The 14,601-nt window shown below is 25.9% G+C and overlaps 1 protein-coding gene across 1 annotated transcript in view; it reads right to left on the bottom strand.

The window, feature by feature from the left end:
• LOC135923004 (probable glutamine--tRNA ligase) overlaps positions 1–14,190 on the bottom strand; it is an 84,632-nt gene extending 70,442 nt beyond the window's left edge. Inside the window, exons 1-5 of the mRNA XM_065457589.1 lie at positions 14,033–14,190; positions 13,842–13,989; positions 13,688–13,797; positions 13,573–13,648; positions 13,297–13,361 (exon numbers count right to left, since the gene is read on the bottom strand). Of these exons, the coding sequence (XP_065313661.1) occupies positions 13,297–13,361; positions 13,573–13,648; positions 13,688–13,797; positions 13,842–13,989; positions 14,033–14,146 (513 nt within the window). The 5' untranslated portion in view covers positions 14,147–14,190. The remainder of the gene's footprint in view (positions 1–13,296; positions 13,362–13,572; positions 13,649–13,687; positions 13,798–13,841; positions 13,990–14,032) is intronic.
• Between the last annotated feature and the right edge of the window lie 411 nt (positions 14,191–14,601).

Here is a 14,601-nt window from a genome sequence, read left to right as displayed (position 1 = left end):
AGATTTTTATCATGAAGATGTTAAAGTATCTTATGATGCCTTATTAGCTGAATAACTATGATTATAAGATTAACTATGGTTGATACAGTCCCAAATGCTTTGCATTATTTCAAACACATTTTAGAATATATTCCCAATGTATTAAAATGGTTATATATATTAGCAACTCTTCCCATTAGTAAACTAATGAGAGAACATTCTCTTTTTTAGAAGAATAACAGAGCCCTGCAGAGGTACCATTTTCAGGGCACGGCCTGGATTTTTTTAAAAAAATTTTTCGGCGTGAGTTTTTTTTAAAAATAAAATTTTGGCAAGTCCCAAATTTTTTAAAATAAATTATATTTATTATTGATTTATATAGCTAATAATGGCGATTCCAAATATTTAGTTTTAAAATATACAGCTCGGCCCGGATAAGTTTTTGAAAAATTTTTAAGGCCTAGCCCGGGTGTTTTTTAAAAAAAATTTGGGCCCGGGCCGGGTATTTTTAAAAAAATTAAAATACGAACCAGCTCGGGGGCCGGGCCTGTAAGTCTCTGAAAAACATACCTATGAAATACAACTTCTTAAAGTAGATTGAATGATTTGGATCTTTTGAATATTCATAGACATTTAACGCATAATTGAAAAATTAGCTCAAAACATACAAAATACAATTATTCCTAAGAAACTTTTTGTGTATTAATTTATATTTCCAACATTTAAATTTTTTATACTTTATATATAAATTTTAAAGGCTCAAAAAATTCAAATTTCAATTTTGGGTCATTTAAGTGATTCATATCGTGTTTATATTCACTTTATATTTTATAATTCACATTTATTTTATAGTTTTTCAATGCCGGTTTATATATAATTTTTTTGTAATTCACATTAATTTAAAAATTGTATATTAGAAAAGTTATTAGTCCTAATAAATTTATGCTTAATATTTTTAAATAACAATATTTTTTTAAAATTTTTATTATCCCCCCCCCCACACCAAATTCCTGCGTACGCGCCTGGTTAGACTGAATATTCTATCTGATGAAGCATTTGAATGTGGAATAGAAAATATGTTGCATATTTTCTCTATCAATGGTGAGTTTTTATTAGAAAGAAAATACATCCATTTTTCTTAGATTCATGTGATTGTTTTTTGAAAATTTTTCCTTATATAATAGAAAAAAAATTGTGAATATTCCTCAAAGAGAATATCTGTATCTGTTTAATTTTTTGTTGCTCAAATGTGGACATTTTTCTAATGTCATAGAGCTAAGATATTTCCCTATATTATTATCTATAATATAATAACGTTTTTCTACATTTTCTATAATATTTTTTATAAATATCTTTATTCATTTTGAAATTTATTGCCCTTTCTACATCATTATTATATTGTAAAATATTTTTAAACATGCTCCCATAAAAATTTTGTTAAATTTTTAAATATAATAAATTCTTTAGTTTTAGGATAAGATCATGTATATATATTGCTAATACATCTTCCATTGCAATTGTAAATTTATGTTGACTAAAGTGCCAACGTTAGGACAACACCCAAATATCAGTGTTGTTAATATAGCGTGCTACAAGTACCGCGCTACTTTTTGAAGTAGCGATAACTTTAGCGGGCTACTTTTTTTAGAAAATAACGATAGCGGTAGCTTGCTACTAATTTAGAAAGTAGCGCGCTACTTCGCTACTTTCAATTTTATATAATAACTACATCTAAAAATTATTAAAATATATTTTTTATTAAATCTAAAATTATAATCTTTTTATTTAATTTAATTTTGAAATTTATATTTAAAAATATACATTATAAATCTAGTTAGCATTATAAATAGTTATTAAAAATGTGTGAGATTGTTGAAGATAGCGAAATTTCTTTGGAAAATGAGAAAAATATAGATTATCTTTTCCCAAAATTCAAAAAATAATTTAATCTTGAAGAAATAATTACTACTGGATATTGGTTTCGATGCTAGATGTGTCGCAAAATTTTATCCTCAATCATACAAGCAGCTTTAATTTGAAAAAACATTTAAAGGTAATATATTAAACAAATTTAATATCAATGTGTAGGCTAATCCTTAATTTTTAAAATAAATTTAAATAAAAGACCAATCATTTTTTTTTTATATATTCATAAATTTTATCTAAATTATTTAAAACATTTTAAAATAGTTATTTCAATCATTTTTATGTACTTATCTCCTACATAATTTTTATTTTAAGTATTACTGTTATAATTTTAGACTGTTCATACCTCAAATTATAAAGAGATTGAAAAATATCTCAAAATGGAGTAATGGAAGAAGATACATCCACTTCCAAATAAAATTTAATTCAAACAAAATTAAGCAATTTGAATTCATCAACACCAGGTGTATCTCAAAAATTGGCTGACAAAGTCATAATGAACTTAATAATAGATACTGTTCAACCCTTATCCTTGGTGGATAATGGTTCTTTTATAAAGATGATAAACACTTTTTCTCTACGTACCAAGATATTTATTTTGGATAGCTTTAAAGAAATGAAAGAAAATATTAAATCTATCAGATGTCTCCTACATCTGTACAACAGCAGATTGCTGGACGCACAATAGAAGGTAAAAATGTTTATTTTATGATTTATAATATGATATTCATATTTTTAGAGCTTATTTAGGAGTGACTGTACATTGTATTGATCCAAAAAATCTAAAGCGAGAATCTGAAGTATTAGCTCTAAAAATAATAATTGGCTGTCAGACTTATGACATTCTAACAAATATTATTTCAGAAATCCATATGTCTTGCAAAATTCAGAACAAGGTTTGTAAGATGATTACAGATAATTGGTTTAATTTCCTGAAGGCTTTCAGGTTTTAAATTTATTATAATTTTTTTATAATATGATATAAAGAATAGTTGGTGAAGATAATAACAAGAAATAAAGTTACGTAAAAAATATTTTAAAAAAAATCAAAATAGCGTAAAAAGTAGCTTTAGCTACTTTTTTTAAGTAGCTAATAGCGCGCTACTTATTTGAAAACGATAGCGGTAGCGATAGCGTTCTATTTTTTTATAAAATAGCGGGAGCGATAGCGCGCTACTTTTAAAAGTAGCGTTTAACAACACTGCTAAATATGCCTCTGCATTGGTGGGGTTGCTGATAATGATAAAAAATAGCCTTTAAGGGGTTGAAAACAGGGATGTGAACCCTTCGACAAAAAAAAAGGTCCAGGTCCGGGTACAGGAATAAAATTTGAAAGGACCTGGGTCCAGGGTTCGGGTTCAGGAAACATAAAAATAATGACTCGAAATAATATTTTTTTTTATTTTCATTTATTATTATACTTCAATATGTACATTAATGATCTGCATCGGGCCTAATTTTTCAAACCCGGCCGGTACCGAAACTTTTTTAAAAAAGTTTTGCCGGCCCGGCCCGAACCCGAAATTTTTGTCGGTCCGGCCCGAATTTATTTAAATATATAAATTAATTTTTATAATTACTCAAAATAAAAGACATATGTTATATGGGCCTAACTTTGCAGATCTCTAATATACATATTCATAATTTACAAATTAAAAATTTTTAAATGAAATAATTTATATTTTAAATGATTTATTCTCGCACAATCACAATATCTTCTAAAGTATCATCCTTTAGATTTTCAAGTAAAGTAGACAATATATATTTCAAAGATGAAAATTCAAGTTCTACCCTTACCTAAAATCGATAGTTATATTTATAAAATTATTGTACTTGTGTCGCCGGTACAGCCATGAAGATTCTAGATAAGATATATAATTCTGAATATATTGAAGAATTTTCTTCCCAGAATTTTAAAATATTTATATCCTTATTTATTCTCTTAACTTCTGATAACTTTACTATTAATGATGTAAAAGGCATTTTTTGATCCTCCTTTCCATCTGATGATAATTTGATTTTTTTTTCTCTATCTAAAAGTAAAATTTCAAGATCATCAATGGTGCTATCATTATTATTATTATTATCACTAAAACAAATAGGTATTGTTGTAGCCTCCACTATATTGTAAATAATGGAGTTTTGCTTATGCCATAAATCCTTAAGTTGGTCTTTAGCCATTTGTTTTTGCTAAATACTTAAAAACTTGATATCGAGGGTCTAAATATATAGAAGCGTATACAACACTATTTTGCAAATATTGTTGCTCTTGAATTTTCATGTGTTCTAGTATTTCGTATAAAAAGGACTGTAAATTTTTCTAAATCTAATCCATATGCCTTAAAGTTAAATAAACATAATTGTTCTGATTGTAATCTTAATATTGTTATTATTATAGGAACTAATACACTAGTAAGGTCCTTTATTTGGCACCAATCATCTTCCGACAAAATGACTTCCCATGCTCCTATAATAAAACAGAAATCTTTCAAACTTAATAATCGTTCTAGCATCATTGAGGACCAACGTATTGTGCATTTTCATTCAAATTAAAATATTATTACTTGTACTACAAAATAATTCACTTTCAAAATAATCAACGTATTTCTATAACATAGCATATTAATAAATTTACATAATAAAATATTATTACATTGGAAAATAATTTATGATATCAATCTCTAAATAAAATGGAAGTCCAGGAAGAAAATTGGAAGAAAAACGTGAAGATAAAATAAATGATTCTACAAAAAAAGTTAAAAAAATTTAGAATATTTTTTAAAAAAATATTTTTATTTTTAAAAATTTTTGTGACACCTAGAACCCTTGGACCCTCCACTTTTAAAAAGGTTGTGGATCCGGGGCCAAAATACGAGGGTTCAGTGTCCGGGTTCAGAACCCTGGTTGAAAATACTTAAGCATCCGCTCAATCGCTGGGATTAATGTAAGCCAGCGTGTTGGAACATGGCGAAGTAATTTTGACCATTCTACCAATTCTTTTAAAATTGTAACTCTTTTTGTCGACTAAATTCATTATAGCATTTAATTACTATACTCTCAATATCATATTTGAGAAAAATTATGGCGTTTTTAAACGAATTGTAGAATGTGGCATATGCGACCTATTGGTATAATATAATTATTATGGCTTTTCAATTCTGTCCAAATACTTTGATTTTTCCCAAAGTTTACAGATGCATTATCTGCACAATAGGCTGTTACATTAGCAATATCAAGTCCAGCGATTTTTAAATTTTCTAGCAAGCATCTAGATATGTCTTTAGAGGTTTCACTCTCAGACAAAAAAATGTAAGTAATTTAACATTTATTCCAATCTTTTGTTGAAGTATCTAAGTAATAAGGGAAATGTTTTTATATTACCTTTATTCGATGCATCTGTTAATATTGAAAACGGATGATTGATTTTTAGATCTTTTATAATATTTGCCAATGTTTCTGGTGCCAAAATATTTTGTATTATTTTAGAGCCTTTTGTTCTGCCACATGAAAATATTGATGCAATTTTAAAGTGTGTAAAATAGCTTGCTAAAACAATCAGCCGACATATAGCTATGGGAATGTTTTATGGAATGATATATGAATATTGTTTCAGCAATAACAGACACGATTTCATTCTTAGAATATTTGGTTAAGTATGATAATATTGAAGTATTGGTTCTATATTGTTCATTTACCAGCTTATGTTTCTTAGATTTCATATGTTTAATTATATCACACTCTCCACTATGGCTTAATACAAAGCGTGATGCATATATACTACATTTTACAGTCTACCCTGAATGCTGCTTTAACCATTCATATTTTTGTTCCCAACTTTTAATATAACTTACCTGATATATTTTCCTCTTTTTTGTTGTTTATATTTTAATTTTTTATCTTGAGAATTTTAACTTTAGGATGAGCTTCCTGAAATATTTTGAATTTGCAAATCCATTCTGTAACAAGTTCAAGAAATAGATATTATATTAAATTTTTAGATAAAATGAGGTTTTCAAGAAGATACAGAATAAATAAAATCATAAATTAGCATTTTTACCTTTATTATAAATTAATTTTACTTAATTATTTTATAAAAATGATCCTTAATCTATCTATTTAATGAACTCTAGCAATTAATGTTTTTAGATATTTCTTAATTTGATTGTTAATAAGCTTTAGCAATATCTAAGTTAAATTAAATAATTATAATTTGTGAGTGTATGTACAAATAATTTATTTCATTTAAAATTTTACTAGTTTTAATCTAAGATTAAAATCCATAAAAGAAATATATAGTTATTTAAATTCATATTACTTGATAAACTTTCTTTAAATTGAATTTGTGTTGTGGATAATAAATCAATGAATATGATTGATTAACTGGACTATTAACAAATACTACAATGTTTTTAAAAATAATTTTAAAATATTTTAAAAAAATTTAAAAACGTGAGAAAAAGTGTGAGGCTAAGTGTGATTATTTTAATTTACTCAAAAAAACGTGAGAAATGCGTGAAGTGTGAGAAAATTGATTAAGTAAAAAATTAGGTGTGAAATCATGAGAATCACGGCAAATCGTGAAATCTGACAATATACATCTCTTATATAATTAAACCAAAAAACTCTCAAATAATACAAAATATTTTGGCACCAGAAACAAAGGCAAATATTATAAAAGATCAAAAAAACAATCACCCGTTTTCAATACTAACGGATGCATCGAATAAATGTAAAATAAAAACATTTCCTATATTACTTAGATACTTCAACAAAAAGAATGGAATAAGTGTTAAATTATTTAAATGTTTTTCGTCTGACGGTAAAAAGACATATCTAGATGCTTGCTAGAAAATTTAAAATTAGCTGGACTTGATATTGCTAATGTAACGGCATATTGTGCAGAAAACACATCTGTAAACTTTGAGAAAAATCAAAGTATTTGGACGGAATTGAAAAACCATAATAATAATTTTATACCAATAGGTTGTATATGATTTTTCTGAAATATGATATAGAGAGTATAATTAAATGCTATAATGAATTTAGCAACTTAACAAAAGGTGTTACAATTTTAAAAGAATTAGTAGAATGGTGCAATTTAGAATAATCAGAATTATTCGTCACGTTCCAACACGCTGACTTACATTAATCCCAGGGTGTTGAGCGGATGCTTAAATATTATTAACCCCTTAAAGGATATTTTTTATCATATCAGCAACCCCTCCAATTTTAAAAATATTTTTTGGAGATGATTTTGCAGAGGCATATTTAGGTGTTGTCCTTAACGTTGGCACTTTAGTCAATAACAAATTTAAAATTACAATCGGAAGATGTCTTAGCAATATATATACGCTCTTATGCAAAAACTAAAGAATTCGTTAAATTTAAAAATTCAACAAAATCTTTATGGGAGCATTTCCAAAAATATTTTATAACATAAAAATGACGAAGAAAAGGCTTTAAATTTCAAAAATAAATTAAAGATATTTATAAAAAATATTATAGAATATATAGAAAAATGGTATTATAGATAATATAGGGAAATATCTTAGCCCTATGACATTAGAAAAATGTCCAGCATTTGAACAATTTCAAAAAATTATTATTAATTATAAATTATCAAATATAGATATTCTCTTTAAGAATTATAATTTTACTAGTTGATAACCCGTCAAGAATGACGGGAATGATAAAATCTTGAACTATTATATGAAATTTTTTTTTAAATAAATGACAAATTTTATTATTCATTTTATTAAATTTAGCCTAAAATATATGAAATTGTAGTAAAAAATGTAGGGTAGATATAGATAAATTGGTATTGTATGTCATTTCTAGAGTTCAAATATTGTTGTTGAGATAAAAATTTTATATGGCATATTTTGGGGTGTAATATGAGATAAATGTTTACTTTTCAATTGGCAAATATAATTTAAATTTATTTGTTAAATCTTGTTAAATCTAAATTGTAATATTAGGATTAGTGAGGGAAATTAATTTTCTGGCATGGAAGATATTGATAAATAGGTATTTTATACTATTTGCAGAGCTCCCATATTGTGGTTGAGATAAAAAAAATTTACTGCCATATTTTGGGGTGGTAAATAATTTAAATTTATTTGTTAAATCTAAATTGTAATATAAAAATAATTTTATAAAAATTAATAAATTTTACTTTGATTGAATATAAATATTATGCTAAAATTAATATGAGATAAATGTTAATTTTTAAATTAAATAATATTCATTCTTACCATAATTTGAGGTGAGATTAGTATTCTTTTTAATATAACACTAAGATCTAAATTATATAAATTAATTGAAAAATAAATGTTTATAGCAAAATAATAACATATATTAAAAAGATTATATTATAAAATTAATATAGAAGGTGGTTGAGTGGGAAGAACGTTTGTCTTTAAAACGTTAAGTCATAGATTCGAATCCAATGATGTACAAAAAAATTTCTTAAAATTTAACATTAGAGATATATAGTCTCCATAGATTTATTTAACATTAAGAAGATAGGAAAGTTGATAGTAAAAATAAAAATTAACATTAAGATGATAAGAAAAATAAAAATTAACATTAAGATTATACGAAAACGTTCATTTCTTGATTACGGTGATTATATATATAGATTCCTATTATGAACATAAATTATGAGAAAAACAATCATATGAATGGACAAGAAAAATGGATGGATTTCCTTTCTAACCTTTGATAGAGAAAATATGCAATTATATATTTTCTTACCGCATTCAAATGTGTCATCAGAGAGAATATTCAGTCTAATGACTACTGCTTGGCGAAAAGTACATAATAGATTATTATCATCATTGGAAGCTGAACTTATGGTTAAACAAAATTATAACTATTCATGCAAAGAGTTTTCAGCCTATCTCCACAGTACCGATGGAAAATCTGTCTCTTTTAAAATCATCCATAAAATATAATAATTATAAACATGGGAAATATTACATCATAATTGTTATTAGTAAATCAATAAAAAATATTTTTAATATTGTCTTAAAAATCTTGTTATATTAAATATAACATATTAACTTGGATTAGTATGCTATAACAATTACCATGGCGCCCCCATAACCCCCCCCATAATTATTACAAAAGAAAAGTCACGTTTTAACTCTTTAAAAGTAGGAAGCATTTCATTAATAATAGGTTATCGAGATCCATTAAATGGCTTCTTAATTATAAAAATAATTTGATCCATTAAAATATTAAGCAGTGAACTTCCATAAATATTAAACTCTCTCTAAACTTGCTCGTCAATATCTAGCAACACCTGCCACAGGTACCTCATCAGAATCTTTTATTGAAGCTAGTGATATTGAGTCTCCATCGACCAAGACCTGCCTCTAATAAACTATAAATTTTAGTATTTCTTTTTAATTAACTTAATATTTCATAATATATTTTTCTATTTCTATTAAGTGATTAGATTAATGTTCTTATATAAAAAAAGTGATTTATCAATAAAAAATATTTCATACACTTTAAGATTCATGAATATAAACTTTAAATGATCATTATAACATTTTAAATGACTAATGTTATGGTGTACTTAGATTATAGAAAAAGTATATGAGATGAGATGTATGAATTAAAAAATAAAACGGTTAGTATATTTACAGAATACAAAATCAGATATAATATTGGATAGGTATTAGGCTAATATCATTTTAATATCGAATCGGATTGACCACTTACAAGATTAACATTAGGTCTGATTCAAACTAGAGAACTGCAAAAGTAGGCCAGGCCTGTACCCCAGGTTCGGGCCTAATATTTTTTAAGAAAATTTGGGCCAGGTCGAATCGGGCTTTAGAAATCTTTTTTAATATATCTAAATTTATCAATTTTATGTTGAATTTTTTATAAAAAATAAATATTTATTTTATTGGGCCATTCCATTACAGATGACCAATGTTTCAGATGACCATCTCAAGAATGAATGAAACTATCTTCATTTGTACCATTCCAATATGTCCTTGATATATCATGTCCAACACGTTGTTTCGGTTGTTGTGGTATTATCATTTTAGTTCTCCATAATAAACAAACCTTCTCTGTTGTAATTTCCTCTCTCCTTTGCCTATACTCCTTTAAACATATATCATAGTTTATTGGCCATCCATCTATTGTATACCGTATACTTTAAAGAGTGCATCATCTTGCATTGTTTTTCTTTCAATTCCCTTGCATTTAAAGGGGTTTCTTCTCCTACCTGTATTTAATCTAGTGTTTCTCATTTGATATTGTGGTTACCTGTATATGTAATTGAGATAGCATGTCAGCATTGGCTAGTTGTCAACTCCTTTTGAATTCTATTTTATATTGACAACCTGCTATAATAAAGCCCATCTTTGTATTCTGGCAGTAGCTGTTGTTGGTAAATCTCTTCTTAGATGAAATAAACTCATTAATGGCTTGTGGTCTGTTTGTGTGACTTTTTTCCATATATAAATTCTTGAATTTTGTACCAAATATGATGGTAAGAGCTTATCTTTTTATTTGGCTATAATTTTTCTCTGTAGCATTCTTGAAGTGAATGCAATTGGTCTGTCTCTCCTTATCCCATTCTATGTGATATTACTGTCCCAATTCCTATTGAAGCATCTGTTGCTATTATAATGGGTAATTTCGGATCATAATGTAGTAATATTGGAGTACTATTTTTTCTTGCTATATTTTTTTATTTGCATCTTTGCATTCATTTGTCCATCTCCAAACTACTGCTTTTTCTAATAATTTGTATAGTAGTTTGGCTTTGTCTGCAAAATTTGAAATAAATTTTGAATAGTATGTTGCTGACCCTAGATATGACTATAATTGTTTCAAGTTTGTTGGTTCTGGTGCTTTTTTTACTGCCTCAGTATTTTTTTCTATAGTTGTAATCCCGTTTTTTGAAATATTATGCCCTAGTACTCAACATGTTGTTTGAAAAATTTTCTATCTTTAGCTTGATTCCATTTTGGTCTAGACATTTTAGTACATTTTTTAAATTTGTTTTGTGCTTCTCACTATTCTGGTTATTATAATATCATCTAAATAACAACTCCTTCCTTTTAATAAATTCTTGATGGCTCATTGAAATATTGCTGGAGAAGACAATAAACCAAAAGGTAGACTTATATATTTAAATAATCCTCTATGCACATTGATTACAAGATATTTTTGATACTCTTCCCCTACTTTAATTTGAAAATAGGCATCTAAGAGATCCTATATTGAAAATTCCTGGCCTCACAAACTGGCTAATAAATCTTGGATTCATGGTGTTAGATATGAATCAATATTAATATTTTGATTTATGGTTCTTTTAAAATCTCTCAAATTCGTAATGTTTTATCTTTCTCTTGAACAATTATTGTGAGTGATGTTAGCAATCTGTCTAAATCTTCTTCCAACTTTTTTTTAATGAGTATGGTATGGAACATGATTTACAGAAATTTGTTTTTTCGTTTTTCATATATATTTGTGCCTTAAAATATTTCAAACAGCCCAATTCTTTGGTAAATAATTGAGGAAATTCATTTTGTATATTATGTTTGAATTATTTCAGTCATTTTTGGAAATTTAATTATCCAATTTCTTCCAATTAAATTTTTTGTATATCCTTTTGTAATTATGAGAGGTGGTTCTAATACTCGTCCTTTATATTGTACTTTTACTAGAGTTTGACCTAATAGTGGTATATTGGTTCCTGTATAGCTTTTAAGTTTTAGCATGCAATTTGTTAAGGGATGATTAAGTTTATTTTTCCAATCTATTCCATCCAATTCCATTCTGATATAGCTATTGTTAATTTTGATATCCACTCAAAATTCTGGATAATATTCATTGTACTATTTCTTTTTTACAAATTCGAGCAATGTGCCCAATTTTGTTGCATTTATAACAAGTGGCATTCTTGAAAAGAATTTTCCCTTTTATGGTTTCCGCCACATGAGTGGCAGGGATTTGGTTTTTTGTAGCTCGCATTATAATTATTATATGATTTTGATTTTTTATCATTATTATTATTAACTTTTTTAATTTTATTTATATTATTATGTTCCTCTTCTAACTGTGTGTTTCATCATTTTGTATAATTTTGTATTTTTTAAGCTGTTTTAACTGCAGTAGCTATTTGAATAGCTTTATTTATGTCTATATCATCCTCAAATATTAGTCTTTGTAAAATTTTAGGATTTTTTATTATGAATATAAATTTATTTCTTAATGCAGTATTTAAATATTTCCCAAATTCACAAGTCGTTGCTAATTTTCGAAGATTTTGTATAAAGTCAATTATTTTTTCCTCATTTTTTTGATTATATTGATAAAAATTATATCTCTCTACTATTATATTAGGTATGGGATAGTAATGTTTGATTAAAATATTATGTATTTCTAATACCTCTTTGTTTCCCGGACTATCAGATGCATATAAATTTACCAGTATTTTGTAATCACATCCTATTATTTTTAATAACAGTGATTTTTCTTGTGATGTTGTTAAACTTGGTTATGTGTTTTTAAATTCTTTAAATAAGTTGTACCAATCTTTGTAACACATTTGAATCTGTTAGACTTTTATTTACTGGACCATTCTTGAAATGTAATGTTAGTAATAATCGAAATTTAATGCCAGAAATAATTCTTGCAATTGATTTTTCTTATTCAATCTCATATAATAATATAATAATGAAAATAAACATTTTACAAAAAATACAAAAATAACAACATAAACAATTCAATACATATCATAATTTATAAAAATAATAGGCTTTTGATTTTTTTGATTAAACGTTAATTATGAAGGTAATAAACATTTCTAGCAAATTCAAAACTCAATAAAAAATCACTTTGCAACAATCTTAATATTTCATTTTTACTGGAAATAATAAAACACTTAATTTAATATTTTTTATTGTACAATTTTAAGGGCTATAAAATGATATATAATTTTTAACTCTATCTTAAGTATTATTTTTAAAAAAAAGATTTAAAGTTTTGTTTATTTTAAAGATGGTCATCCAAAAATCTCGCATACTATTTTTAAAATGTATGTTTGTTATTTTTATTTCATAAGTCATTATTTTTCTTGACTCTTAATGAGCCCAACTGGTTCAAGGGTTTCACTGAATACAAACCCATTTTTTAGAACGAGGGTTAACAGCCCTGTTTAAAATGGAATTACACAAATATATGATATTTAAGTAATTATTTTTTTTATATACATATTATATTACAATATCTATCTTATTTATGGCAAGTGGGAAATAATTATCCAGAAAAAAAAACCAAAAAATTTTTTGAGTGATATTTTTTTTTAAATTATTTTTCATAGATCCTTATTTATAGAGATTAAAAAAGTATAAAAACTTGGATATCTATTTCACTCTTGACATTTTTGCCTTCAGCCCATTTAAGATGTTTTCTTACTTCACCTAAAAATTTATAAAAACTAAATAAAATATTGGAAAAGATAATGTCATAATAAATATGATTGATTTCAAAATATTATTGTTTTAATTATCTTCAATTAATGCTTACTATTAATTTAACAAATATCTCATTAATTATTTAGAAATTTTATGAAAACAAAATGATGTAGAGAATTTTAACTTTAATTAAAGATAAACAAATATTAAATATTACCTATTATGATTCCAGTATTGAATTTATATCTTTTTTGCTGAAGATCTTTTTTATATTTATCTAAAGCTTTTTCAACCTATATTAAACATTCTATCTGTTTTAATAGCATATATACTTCTAGCTCAATTTCTTCTGGACTAACTGTAACCCCTATGCCTGAATTTTTCTCTAACATGTTAATGTCTACATTAGAAGCTGAGCTAGTAAGGAGATATTCAAGAGCAGCTTATATAAATAATTTTAGATATAAAGAGATATAAAAATGTTACCATTTAATTGAACATCATTGGTAATTCTTTTTGATCCTATATAATCAAGCAATAAAGAAAGGTGGTTTTTAATTTGAGGTTTTATCTTAGTAACCAAATTGTATATAAAAATGCCAGTGGGTTTATCTACCTCACCATATTCTTTAACCTTAATTATAAACTGTTTGACTGCTAATAGATTAAAATTATACCTTTTCAATGCTTGATTTTAAAAGCCTTGTTAGCGCTTCATTTTTTATTGTCTGGTTGGCCTTTTCTATACTAAGTCCAATACTCATAAGAAAATTTACATCAGATAAAATCATTCCAAATATTCAGTGTTGTTGTTACACTTTACGTTTTAATATAAAATTGCGAAACATAAATATATTCGCAAATTTTGAATTTGATCTATTTTATTTTGATTTACTGTTAATTATTAAGAGTTTTAAACAAGAATATCCTAGTAAATTAAAATAATATTGTATATTTCTCCGCCAACTCAATTTCATATTCATATGGTGGATACTTAGTATAAGCCAAATTCATTTTTAAACTTATATATTTATAACTGTTACCAGTGTCTACATAACAGGAGGTGGGGTGGGGGATTGGGGGGGGGGGTAGATTTGACTTAAATTATAATCCTTTTAACATTATAATTGATATGATTATGATGCTCACCGTTGATTCTATTCTGATAAATGTCGATTAAAGAAAAGAGATCTGCCAATTAATAAAAAATAAGAAATTATATAATTTCTTTCTGAATCCTGAGTCA

Source organism: Gordionus sp. m RMFG-2023, chromosome 1 (assembly GCF_954871325.1).
Source record: "Gordionus sp. m RMFG-2023 chromosome 1, tfGorSpeb1-WG-v2, whole genome shotgun sequence".
NCBI classification, from domain to species: domain Eukaryota; kingdom Metazoa; phylum Nematomorpha; class Gordioida; order Chordodea; family Parachordodidae; genus Gordionus; species Gordionus sp. m RMFG-2023.
Note: the sequence above shows the minus strand (reverse complement) of the source record. Positions and strands in the feature narration are given on the sequence as shown.